At 41.2% G+C, this 13871-nt stretch overlaps 1 protein-coding gene across 5 annotated transcripts in view; it reads right to left on the bottom strand.

Moving 5' to 3' along the window:
- DOCK4 (dedicator of cytokinesis 4) overlaps positions 1-13871 on the bottom strand; it is a 378644-nt gene that overhangs the window by 158696 nt on the left and 206077 nt on the right. For all 5 annotated transcript variants that reach the window (XM_073651961.1, XM_073651958.1, XM_073651957.1 and 2 more), the window contains exons 18-23: positions 12184-12281; positions 9246-9329; positions 9055-9155; positions 5686-5767; positions 5131-5301; positions 428-620 (exon numbers count right to left, since the gene is read on the bottom strand). In XM_073651961.1, the coding sequence (XP_073508062.1) occupies positions 428-620; positions 5131-5301; positions 5686-5767; positions 9055-9155; positions 9246-9329; positions 12184-12281 (729 nt within the window). The remainder of the gene's footprint in view (positions 1-427; positions 621-5130; positions 5302-5685; positions 5768-9054; positions 9156-9245; positions 9330-12183; positions 12282-13871) is intronic.

The raw sequence follows: 13871 nt of genomic DNA, 5'->3' as shown, positions 1-13871 counted from the left end.
GCTTGGTGAGTTTTTGATGTTGCTTGTGTTTTTTTCATTGTGTTTTTGACTGCGTTTTTTTACATGCGTTTTTATTGCATTTTTGACGCTGTGGCTTTTGTCTCAGCGGAAACACACTAAAAATGCATATGCGTTTTTTACATGTGGATTTTCGGCATGTAATGCAATTCTATGGAAAAATCTACACATAAAACACCGTACTCAAAAGAGAAATTGCCATGTTGAGGAATTGAGACACGCACTGCAGGTCAGTCTATGAGGTGTAAAAATAAAGCCCAGTAGGAACACAGCCTAACAGTTGGCAAAATATTGAGATAGCATTAATTTCTTCTTATTTTTGCTCAGTTTTTTATTTGTGTTTGCCAATAATAAGAAAAGTGCCCTGGCAGCAAAAGTTAACTTAGTGACTATGTATCGCTCCCCTTACCAGGATTGCTGTAGAGCTCACTCTCCACTGTCTTCGCAATGCACTGAAGTTTAATCTCCTGCAGGGAGTCATCCGCATGCATGATTGTTGGCAGGCTGCCCAGAGTGTCATGCACCAAGTTTGCGACTTCCCGAACATCAAACAGCTTCAGCAGCTCCGAGTATACGGCTGGGAAAGAATTCAGAAACACCGCCTGGAGAAATATGGAAATACAAGAATATTGTCAGAGGACGTACTAATGAATAGGATCTCATACTTCTCACAGTGAGAATTACAACCTATGGAGTGTTCAACATTTTCAGGCCATCACTGTCCAATAATAACATATACGGTAAATATAATGTCAATTGTTGTGCATTTCATTTTTACAAAAAGGAGACCAGAGGCCATAGCCATGTTGTTGTGTCTATGCAATTGATCTGCAGAGTCACGGTGGTTGCTTCAGGTGTGCAGGCATACGAATAGCAATACAGACCTGCTATTCAGTCACTATCTGAGTGTGATCATAGTGTGTTCTCTTGGATCAGGACAAGATGGAAAATAAAAATTCCTCCATCTTCTCCATTCTGAAAGTCCATGATGTCATCCAAGTGCAGTCCGATGTTTTCCATGGACTCATTGACTTGCATGGCCGAGTGTGAGGAAAAAAATGGGACATGTGAATTGTGCATGGCCCCATAGAATAACATTGGGATATTTTGTCAGATGGCACTGTGACAGAAAATACAGTCATCTGCACAAGCCCTTAGAGGAAGGTATTCCCAGAAACGAATGCCAAGTCCGAACACTAAGCCCCTGACAATAACCAGCTAATAGATACCTTACTCTTATTTTATGTGATGTCCAGGTCTGCAAATATCCGTAAAGGGGTTGTCCATTGCCAGGACAACCCCTTCTTGATCTGTTTGGCCCCGATAAAATAAAAACACCTATACTCATCTCCCATGTCAGCGCCATTACAGTGGTGAAGTCCCGGGGCTCCAATGCGGTTGATGTGACATGTGAGCCTGGCGCCCAATCAGCACTGGCGTCACTGACCCCACCTTCTGTCAAATTGACCATGAAGAGGAAGGCTGGGCTGCAGCTGCTCTCTGATTTCCTCTTCATGGTCAATTTGTCCAAGGCGGGGACAGTGATGCCAGCGCTGATTGGTCGCCTGGATCACGTGTCATACAACCGCAAGTGAACAGCGCTGGCACAGGAGGGGAGTATAAGCTTTTTAATCTCATTATATATACAGAAGGGAGTAGGGAAGGGATGTCAGCTCACCAAGATTGCCAGCAGGTATAAAGCCTCGCACAGAGCCGTCCTGGCCTTGGACGTGAAGACAAATGCAAAAAAAGAAAAAAGGGTTCTCCAGAGATGACAAACAGTTAAAAATCCATCTTTATTGCAGAAATATTAAAATCTGTATACACCGGTTCAAAAGGAATATCCAAAGATACAAAAACCAACGCGTTTCAGGGAGATGCCTTAATCATGGACTTTTAACTGTTTGTCATCGCTGGAGAACCCTTTTTTCTATTTGTATTTTTATTTTACTGGAGCCAAGCATGGAGAATGACAAAGAGTGGTCAGTGTAGTGGACAATTTCTTTAAATACAATTGGACATACAGTTGAAACCAAAAGTTTACATACACTATTTACTATACACATTTTTTGGCATGGATTTTGTCATACATTTTGCAAATAAGTTGTATAAATTTATATGCTGTAGGCTATAAAAAATGTCACACAGCCTACAGATGACATTTGGTAAAATCTAATCCACCTTGCTGTACTGTATTCTGCAGGATATAGAGTTAAAACCAGAAACTTACATACACCATATAAAAAGATACATCTGCATGTTTTTCTCAATATCTGACATGAAATCAGAATAAACCTTTCCCGGTTTAGGTCAATTAGGATTACCATCATTTTTTATATTTGCCAAATGCCAGAATAATGAGAGAGAGAGACAATGTTTTAAGTCATCAAAAGTTTACATACATTTCATTAGTATTTGGTACCATTGCCCATAAACTGAATGACTTGGGTCAAACGTTTGGGATATCCTTCCACAAGCTGCTCACAATAGTTGGTCGGAATTTGGGTCCATTCCTCCTGACAAAACTGGTGTAACTGATCCAGGTTTGTAAGTCGCCTTGCTCTCTCCTGCCTTTTCAGCTTTGCCCATAAATTTTAAATAGGATTGAGATCAGGGCTTTGTGATGGCCACTCCAAAACATTGACTTTGTTATCCTTAAGCCACTTTATTACCATTTTGACAGTGTGCTTCGGGTCATTGTCCATTTGAAAGAGCCATTTCCACCCAAGCTTTAACTTCCTGGCTGATGTCTTGAGATGTTGCTTCAGTATTGCCACATAATCTTCTTTTCTCATGATGCCATCTATTTTGTGAAGTGCACCAGTCCCTGCAGCAAAACAACCCCACAACATGATGCTGCCACCCCTGTGTTTCACAGTTGGGATGGTGTTCTTAGGCTTCCAAGCTTCTCTCTTTTTCCTCCAAATAGAATGATGGTCATTATGCCCAAAAAGTTCAATTTTAGTTTCTTCAGACCACAGGACATGTCTCCAAAAATTAAGGTCTTTGTTCCTGTGTGCATTTACAAACATTAATCAGGCTTTTTTATGTTTCTTTTGGAGCAATGGCTTCTTCCTGGCAGAGTGGCCTTTCAGCCCATGTTGATACAGTACTCTTTTTACTGTGGATATTGACACAATCTTACCAGCTTCCGCCATCATCATTACAAGGTCTTTTGATTTAGTCCTTGGGTTGATATGCACATGTTGGACCAAAACATGTTCATCCCTGGGACACAGAACCCGTCTCCTTCCTGAGCGGTATGATGGCTGGACATTCCCATCTTGTTTGTACAGATGAATGCGGCACCTTCAGGTATCTTGAAATCGTACCCAAGGATGAGCCAGACTTGTGCAAGTCCACAATTCTCTTTCTGATATCTTGGCTGATTTCTTTAGACTTTCCCATGATGCTACACAAAGAAGCAATGTGTTTCAGCTGTGCATTAAAATACTCTATTGACTCAGATGTTGCCAAAAAAACCTATTAGAAGCTTCCAAACCCATGACATCATCATATGGGCAGTACAGAATTGTTTAAAGGCATAGTAATCTTAGTGTATGTAAACTTTTGACTTTTCAGTAAGTAATAAAAATGCCTTAAATCATTCTCTCTCTCTTTCTCATTATTCTGGCATTTGGCAAATATTAAAAATGATGGTAATCCTAACTGACCTAAAACGGGAAAGGTTTATTCTGATTTCACGTCAGATACTGAGAAAAACATGAATATGTGTCTTTTTATATAGTGTATGTAAATTTCTGGTTTTAAATGTATATGCTGCAGATTGCAGTACAGCAAGGTGGATTAGATTTTACCAAATGTCCTCTGTAGGCTGTGTGACATTTTTTATAGCCTACAACATATAAATTTATACAACTTATTTGCAAAATGTATGACAAAATCCATGCCAAAAAATGTTGGGAAATCAACAAAATCCTAATTTATCAAAGTGTTTACACCAGAAATCAGGCATAAAAACACTTTAAAAAGTCACAACATTTTAAAGAAAAACAAAAGTGTTTTTGGACGGTTTTATGCCAATTTTGTCCAGTTCCACTAACATGGGCCTGGCCATCTATTTTATGACGTGGTGTGCCTTACAGCACAAATCTTACTCTAGTCCCCGACTAGAGTAAGATTTGTGGCTAGGTGCACGGTGGGGAATGCCACTTTTAAGATGCAAATTATACAGTAAGAGGCACTTTTGACTCCATCATGACTCCTTATCAAGGCTGGCGTGAATAACACAGGTCTTGATGAATCAAGGACTAAATCTGCAGCACAATCCACTACAAATCGGCATCTTTCAATCTTTTGATATGGAGTACCCGACAGAAAGATCGATTGAAACTGATTATACTATATCAATGCAATAGAAATCACTTGGTTTGTGTTCTCATGTCGACCACATTGGCATTACCTTACAGCAGTAGCCTGCCAACAAAGACCTGGGACAGCAGCAAAGAGGCAGAGCAATACCGAAAGTGGATATATAAAGAAATTTTGTTTTTGCAGTGGGCACGCCAGAAAACTATATAAAACAATCCTGGAAAACCCTTTTAAAGGAAATTGGTCACCATTTTCTACCACCTAATCCGAGAGTGGCATAATGTGCAGAAAGAAACACTGATTCCAGTGATGTGTCCCTTACTGGGCTACTTGGTTTTGATAAAATCACGGTTTTAACAGCAGGAGATTATCCCTAGAGGTCTAATAAATCTGCTTCCATGTAGTCCTCCACATTCATGATCTTTGTATAACCCTGCCACCCGCCCTCAACTAATTGGCAGCTTTCTACCTATGCACAGTGTACACAGAAAGGTGCCAATCAGTGGTGAGGGCGGGGTTATACAGAGATCCGCATTGAGAGAATGCTAGATCAGCAGCAAATAAAAATGATTTTAACAAATCACAGCATGGAGTCCAGTAAGTGATACATCACTGGAATCAGGGTCTCTGCTCCTACATCATGCCACAGATGGTGTAAGCAAAAATCTGGTGACAGATTCTCTTTAAGATTAATGATTTATATTGCCTGTTCATAAAGGCAAAAGGAGAGAATGAACATATTTTGCATTAAAATAATTGAATTAAAAGAAAATCATCAACCTGTGACTGAGACAAAGCACTTGTTCCTTTGCTTTCTTTAGATAGGAAAAACCGAATTGACATCATAAGTTCCTGAATACTGCAGTGAAATTCTTCCTCATTTTGTCCACCGGTTGCAAATGCAAAAAGTTTCCGAGATTGAACAATATACTTAAAAATATATTCTTGAGCCTAAGATATTAATGATAAAGAAACAGCATTACTGTCATAAAATAGTAAGAATGATCAGAACTAGCAACATGTATTACTAGAGAAACAGGATATATGCTAACAACAATTAGACAATGACCCAAATGACTTTATGTATTATGTTGTCTAGATTTTAACACCGGTTTGTTTTACTAGTACAACAACTGGTGGTCTAATACATCCAAGCAATAATCTAGGATAAAGAGCCCACTGTCTCTTTATGATCTTGGCAGCTGAAGTTACAAAAATAGGCCAATTGCCAATTATCACTGGTCACATCAAAGTGAAGCAGCATAAATCAGTAAAGGAAAGCTCAACCTGTATGTAAATCAGTGTCACAGTACATCTAATTCTCCCTTTCATTACCTTTAATACCTCCTGGATATGCTCCTGCCGTTCAGCTTCAATTATTCGGTCCACATACCATTTCAGCACTTTTATGAGGTCTCTAAAAAGTCACAAAGTAAGTTAAATTAATTTCTGTGTAACCAGAGAAATCCTAAAATAAGTCAATTTAAAAATTGCTTTAAACAGTAACAATCATTAATTTTTATTTCATGAATTAATAGTACAAGCAGCTTTGTCATACATGTTATCAGAGACATCTGCTTCTTTCTCCTCCTGGATTGATCTTCCACTCTCAAGCTTTCATTGCTAAAATCTGTAAAATGTTTATTCAGTGAACATCTACCTTCCCACTACTGAAAAAGGAGAGGACCGTTGGTGCTTCTAAAATTCTATGGAGAGGTGATGGGGAAGAAGCGAGAGTCAGACACAAACATTCTGCTGCAAGTTCTCCAGAAACGACAGTTTCAGTTCTCCATAGAACCTTATGAGCACCAGCTGTCATTTCCTATCTCAATATAGGAAAAATCTGCATTAGATGAAGACAGCTTTTGTTCTATGAAGTGAGAATTTTGAGAAATAATTGTCAGCTCAGGCAGAGAAAGAATCAGATTTCTCTAATAAGATATATTACAAAGTTTCTTATTTTCACTTACACTTTTTGATAGAAAAATAGTAATAGTAGGTCTAGAGCAGGGGTGAAACTCTTTTTACTACATTACTTAAAAGTGCTACAACAAACTTTCAACACAACACATACTAATTGACAGCACGTTCAGTCTGCAGTTAAAGGGAGTATGTCAATAGGTTATTTCCACCTAATCTAACAGCAGCATACTGTAGAGACAGAGACCCTGATTCCAGTGATGTGTCACTTACTAGGCTGCTTGCTGTAGTTTTGATAAAATCACTGTTTAACAGTAGGAGATTATGGCTAGAGGACTAGTAAATCTGCTGCCATATAGTCCTCCATATTCATGAGCTCTGTATAACCCCGCCCCCACCACTGATTGTCAGCCTTCTTAATTTACTGTGCATAGGCAGAAAACTGCCAATCAGTGGTGTGGGAGGGGTTATACAGAGCTCAGCATTCAAAGAACTGGTAGATCTACAGCAGATAAAACAGGAATTTTATAAAAATTGCAGCAAGCAGCTCAGTAAGTGATACATCACTGGAGTCAGAGTCTCTGCTATCTCATCGGAAAGCAAAAGCAATAAATAGAGGCAAAAACCTGGTGACAGATTCCCTTTTTAGGGTAACCCAAAACGAATACACAGTGTGTTATTGCCCAGTACAAACCCTGATGGGGTGTTAAGTGACAAAAAGATTATCTTATTGTTTATACCTCTATTTCATGGACCACCCTTTAGAGCAGGGGTCTCAAACTCGGCTGGGTATATGGGCCGCACATGGAAAAAATTTGAATTTGGGGGGCCGCATTCTTTGTTCAGTGTGACATTTTTAGTGATACCATTTTTTTTGTATACACCTTTTGAACATTTTTGCCATGTTTATTTTTTTATGGCTTGGGTCGTTATGGATGTGGTGATAATAAACGTGCACTTTTTTGTGTTTACTTTAGTTTACATATAAAACAGCATTTTTAGTGCCCAATATTTTTTCATGCTTTATTTTATTTTTTATTTTTTTTACAATTTTATTTCCCCCAAATGGCCACATACAGTAATATTGTCTTACAATTAGCATCATATAGTAATAATGGAAAACATCTTGTAGTAATGTTCCCCATCCAAGTCCCCATCTTGTACTAATGTGCCCCATCCAGGTCCCCATCCCGGTCCCCATCCTGTGGCTATGTGCCCCATCCTGGTCCCCATGTTGTGGCTCTGTGCCCCATCCCGGTCCCCATCTTGGGGCTATGTGCCCCATCCAGGTCCCCATCTTGGGGCTATGTGCCCCATCCAGGTCCCCTCTTGGGGCTATGTGCCCCATCCAGGTCCCCATCTTGTGGCTATGTGCCCCATCCAGGTCCCCTCTTGTGGCTATGTGCCCCATCCCGGTCCCCATCCTGTGGCTCTGTGCCCCATCCAGGTCCCCATCTTGGGGCTATGTGCCCCATCCAGGTCCCCATCTTGGGGCTATGTGCCCCATCCAGGTCCCCATCTTGTGGCAATGTTCCCCATCCAGGTCCCCTCTTGTGGCTATGTGCCCCATCCAGGTCCCCATCTTGTGGCTATGTGCCCCATCCAGGTCCCCATCTTGTGGCTATGTGCCCCATCCAGGTCCCCTCTTGTGGCTATGTGCCCCATCCAGGTCCCCATCTTGTGGCAATGTTCCCCATCCAGGTCCCCTCTTGTGGCTATGTGCCCCATCCAGGTCCCCATCTTGTGGCTATGTGCCCCATCCAGGTCCCCATCTTGTGGCTATGTGCCCCATCCAGGTCCCCATCTTGTGGCTATGTGCCCCATCCAGGTCCCCATCTTGTGGCTATGTGTCCCATCCCGGTCCCCATGTTGTGGCTATGTGCCCCATCCCGGTCCCCATGTTGTGGCTATGTGCCCCATCCCGGTCCCCATGTTGTGGCTCTGTGCCCCCTGTGCTGTTCTTCACACACATAAAATAGAAAAAAAAAAAAGATGATTCTCACCTGTCCTCCGTTCCCTCGGCGGCCTTCCTGCAGATGTGGCCCGCAGGCACCACAGAGTCCGACCCCTTGACGATCCCGACCTGGTCCAGGAGGAGCCGCCGACAGCAGCGCTGCATTGCCGCACAGAGACTGTCTCCCAGCACAGCATTTTCAATGTCAGCCGCCGGCCAATCAGAGGCCAGCAGCTGACATCTGCATATGGCAATGACGTCATACTCGCTGCGCCGACACGCAGATATCAGCTGCTGGCCTCTGATTGGCCGGCGGCTGGCATTGGAAATGCAGTGCTGGGAGACGGTCTCTGTGCGGCAATTCAGCGCTGCTGTCGGCGGCTCCTCCTGGACAAGGTCGGGATCATCAAGGGGTCTGTGCCTGCGGGCCGCATAAAGCAGCCTCAGGGGCCGCATGCGGCCCGCGGGCCGCGTGTTTGAGACCCCTGCTTTAGAGGCAGGCAAACAGCCAAACTCATTGCCTTGTCTAATGGAAAAACTAACATTGACAACCAACTAGAATTTGTCATTCAGTTTCAAAATGGCACAGTGGAATTACCAATTAAACTATGTAGTTGCAAAAGATGGTTTTCTGGTAGAATTTTGAAAATGGGGCTCATAAGAAGATTTTTTACATTTTTATCCAAAATTATATTTTAGAAGTTTTTTTTTTACTCTATTTGGTGCTTTAAATTCAAAGGAAAAAAAAGGATTTACCACCTCTCCTGCTGCAAGACACACCTAATACATGTATGCTCTGGAATAAGTAGATATTTATGATCATATAGTACCTGTAAGCAAGGGCACCTGAAAAATGTCCTTCTATGTAAGTGTCCATTACTGGTTTAAAGTGCTGGAATTTACTGTCTTGTAGTAAATTTATTATATGAACCTGAAAACACAAAACATCAATAAAACAAATGTCAACTAGGAAACCTGTATCTTTTATAACCTCTCAGCCAATACCGTTTACACTGCTTACCAAGCAATCAAAGACTTTTGAGCTGTACTTCTGAGAACTTTCATTCAAAATGCCAAATAAGGTGTCCAGTGTATCCTGCAGAAACTGTGGACGCCAAAGGTGAAGTTTTAGTAATTTGTAACTTTACAGTGAACCTGACAGCTGATAAGTGCCGCCTGCATCAGGCACTGGCTGTGTTATCTCAGCCAAGTACAGTATGTATGACTCTGAAACACTGTGCCACAAACATACTGTCAATCCAGGTCAGCAGGCGGGGAGAAGCTGCCAAGGATCCGCCGGTCCGACTAATTCAGTCCCCATCGGCTATTAACTCCTTCACGCTACGGACAATTTCAGTTCTTTTTGTTTTTGTCTCCCCATTTTCCTAGAGCTATAAATATTATTTTTCCATCCACATAGCCGTATGAGGGCTTGTTTTCGCGTGACGAATTGTACTGTTGAATGACGCCATTTATTTTATCTTGTGATGCACTGGGTGAGGACTTCTATTTTGTGCCCTGAGCTGACGTTTCTACTGATACCATTTTGGAGTAGATGTGATGTTTTGATGGCTTTTATTGCAATGTTGTGGAGGACACAAAAAAAAAGGAATTCTGGCATTTTGATTTTTTTTCTCATTACGCTGTTTTACCGGTCAGATTTATCTATTTTATATTTTGATAGATTGGACTTTTATTAATGCAGTGATACTAAACGTGTATTTTTTTTTAAATTGCTTTATTAAAAAAAGGAGGGATTGAACTTTTATATCTTTTTTTAATATTTTTAAAAACATTTTTTCCACTTTTTACTGTATTTGTTAGTCTCATTAGGGTATTTGAACCTGCGATCATCTGATCGCTTGTACTACACATTGAAGTGCATCAGCATTGCTATATACAGTGTTGGCCAAAAGTATTGGCACCCGTTCAATTCTGTCAGATAATACTCAGTTTCTTCCTGAAAATGATTGCAATCACAAATTCTTTGGTATTATTATCTTCATTTAATTTGTTTGCAAGGAAAAAACACAAAAGAGAATGAAGCAAAAATCAAATCATTGATCATTTCACACAAAACTCCAAAAATGGGCCAGACAAAAGTATTGGCACCCTCAGCCTAATACTTGGTTGCACAACCTTTAGCCAAAATAACTGCAAACAACCGCTTCCGGTAACCATCAATGAGTTTCTTACAATGCTCTGCTGGAATTGTAGACCATTCTTCTTTGGCAAACTGCTCCAGGTCCCTGATATTTGAAGGGTGCCTTCTCCAAACTGCCATTTTGAGATCTCTCCATAGGTGTTCTATGGGATTCAGGTCTGGAGTCATTGCTGGCCACCTTAGAAGTCTCCAGTGCTTTCTCTCAAACCATTTTATAGTGCTTTTGGAAGTGTGTTTTGGGTCATTGTCCTGCTGGAAGACCCATGACCTCTGAGGGAGACCCAGCTTTCTCACACTGGGCCCTACATTATGCTGCAAATTTTGTTGGTAGTCTTCAGACTTCATAATGCCATGTACACGGTCAAGCAGTCCAGTGCCAGAGGCAGAAAAGCAACCCCAAAACATCAGGGAACCTCCGCCATGTTTGACTGTAAGGACCGTGTTCTTTTCTTTGAATGCCTTTTTTTTTTCCTGTACACACTATGTTGATGCTTTTTCCCAAAAAGCTCTACTTTTGTCTCATCTGACCAGAGAACATTCTTCCAAAATGTTTTAGGCTTTCTCCGGTAAGTTTTGGCAAACTCCAGCCTGGCTTTTTATGTCTCGGGGTAAGAAGTGGGGTCTTCCTGGGTATCCTACCATACAGTCCCTTTTCATTCAGACGCCAACAGATAGTACGGGTTGACACTGTTGTACCCTTGGACTGCAGGGCAGCTTGAACTTGTTTGGATGTTAGTCGAGGTTCTTTATCCACCATCCACACAATCTTGCCTTGAAATCTCTCGTCAATTTTTCTTTTCCGTCCACATCTAGGGAGGTTAGCCACAGTGCCATGGGCTTTAAACTTCTTGATGACACTGCGCACAGAAGACACAGGAACATTCAGGTCTTTGGAGATGGACTTGTAGCCTTGAGATTGCTCTTGCTTCCTCACAATTTGGTTTCTCAAGTCCTCAGACAGTTCTTTGGTCTTCTTTCTTTTCTCCATGCTCAATGTGGTACACACAAGGACACAGGACAGAGATTGAGTCAACTTTAATCCATGTTAACTGGCTGCAAGTGTGATTTAGTTATTGCCAACACCTGTTAGGTGCCACAGGTAAGTTACAGGTGCTGTTAATTACACGAATTAGAGAAGCATCACATGATTTTTCAAACAGTGCCAATACTTTTGTCGACCCCCTTTTTTAGGTTTGGTGTGGAATTATATCCAATTTGGCTTTAGGACAATTTTTTTGTGTTTTTTCATTGAAGACAAATTAAATGAAGATAATACCAAAGAATTTGTGATTGCAATCATTTTCAGGAAGAAACTGAGTATTATCTGACAGAATTGCAGGGGTGTCAATACTTTTGACCACCACTGTATATATCAAAAATCATGGTTTGCTATGAACGGCAGCTAAACGCTGTATCTCACAGGAGAACCATCATGACAGCAGATCCCGGCTGTCATGGTAACACATCGGCGACCTGCGATAACGACACAGGCACGCCCATCGTGTAGAATGACACGCCCCCCATGGGCGTGGATTACATGCCTCTGACAGAGATTGACAGCAGCATTTAACAAGTTAACAGCCGTGGTGTGCGAGCCCATATTAAAAAGTGAGAGACCCAAGATATGACGTAACTGTACGTCAAATGTCGGGAAGGTGTTAAACTAGGTTTTTCTCTTCAACTGGCTGAGATCATGCAGCCAGTGCCTGATACATGCTGCCCATGGATTGGGTTGCATATATCAGCTGTCAGGTTCACTTTCTGGTATGATATACTCACACTAGGTAAAACTTACCTTCACAATTTCAGAACCGTCGATCTCCTTCAACTTCAATAAGGAGCCTGGGATTTTATCAGGATGCATCCTCCATTTAAGCAGATCCAGCATGTCCCCTAAGGAGTGGTAAAAATTATAGATACAAAATAATATATAAATGTTTAATTCGTTCAATATGCATTATGGGGGTGTCAGAATCCAATTTAAAAAAATAGCACAAACACTCTCAATAGAATGCTGCCTGCGGTGCGGGAAGGGAAAGTTTCACATTCCCAATTACTGGATCAGAAAAAATGACCAAATAGTTAATTAGAAATAGGAACAACAGCCAAACCTTTTTTTTTATGTTTGTTTTTAAATTTCAGATATATCATAATTTTCTACTTTGCTTCCATTTTTGCAAAACTGTAAACTCCGCAACCCACCTGAAAAAGCACTAAATGCCCAAAAGAATGAACATAAGCATCTATAATAAAAACGACTTGCTGTGCATATGTTCAATCTTTTCAGTTTCTTTTAAACGCTTCAGGTTCCCAAAGAGGCAAATCGGTTAAAAGAAGTGACCCAACCATTATTCTGCTGATCACTAGTGTATTCAATACAAGTTTAAAGAAATAAAAACAACAGACAAAGACATTACAAAGAACGACCGAAAAGGAGCATCGGGAAAAATTATGCCAGAAGGTCCTGAAAAGTCTTCGTCCTAAAAAACTCAGTGGGTTCAAGCAGTCGTGCACAAATACCATAAGGTTGTTATCCGGGACTTTGCTTGTTTTTTTGCTATGGGGCTAAGAACTTACAGGTAGATAGTTGGTGCTAAGCAACAATCTCTGCTGGTTCAGAATGGTCATGGACTGCTCCTGCCAGTGATTCTGCTGCTTCATTTGACCTTACTTCAAGAGAGCAGATCATCCTCTTCTTGTCCACCCTGTCGACTGGACATCACTGCCTAAGTCATACTGATTGACAGTCGGCTCTCCGCAGTTAGGTAGCGGGGAGCCAGCAGTCTATCAGTATGACATCGGCAGTGATGCCTCGTCAACACAGAACAGCAAAATAGAACAAGCCGCTCTGACACCATGGGAAGCCGGCAAACCGCTAGCAGGTGCGGTACGTAGCACTCTAAGGTGGCAGAAATCAACTTTGGGCAGAACAGACCACCTGTAAGCGACTACATGCCTGTAACTTTTTAGCCCCATAGGGGAAAAATTCAGAAATAACTTATTTAAAAGTTTTTTTTAATGGAAATCAGTGTAAGTGGCATAACCCGGTAATACTTGACATGGATGTAGCAAGGACGACATTTCTGTGTAAAGTACAGATCTCCAATACATTACGCAGACAGTGATGGAAGGGGCATGTGCAGATCAGAGCACCACTTTATTGGTTACATGCACTAGCGTTCAGTGCGGTGGAAGCAAGGGGGATTAAGTATCTGCTCTTCAATCTAAGAATGATACTTTACAAAAAAAAAAAACAAGTCTGATCTGAGATAACGAATAATACCTATGCACATTTCTATAGATACTGAAACTTATGTATGCAGCCAACCTGGGCATAAAAGCTGAATGGAAAGGAGTAGTTAAAAAAGCAGTTAGAGAGGCTTTGCAATCTTCAGAAATACAGTTTAGATGAGCAATAAAATGGATTTGATCTCAGGTACCATTTTTTTATTTCATTTCTTTATTAAGAGTATGATGGATCAG

The sequence above is a fragment of the Phyllobates terribilis genome, unplaced genomic scaffold (assembly GCF_046119375.1).
Source record: "Phyllobates terribilis strain yellow unplaced genomic scaffold, ASM4611937v1 Scaffold_11__3_contigs__length_659146591, whole genome shotgun sequence".
Taxonomy (NCBI): Eukaryota; Metazoa; Chordata; class Amphibia; order Anura; family Dendrobatidae; genus Phyllobates; species Phyllobates terribilis.
The sequence above is the reverse complement of the archived record's forward strand: the minus strand, read 5'-3'. Positions and strand labels throughout refer to the sequence as shown.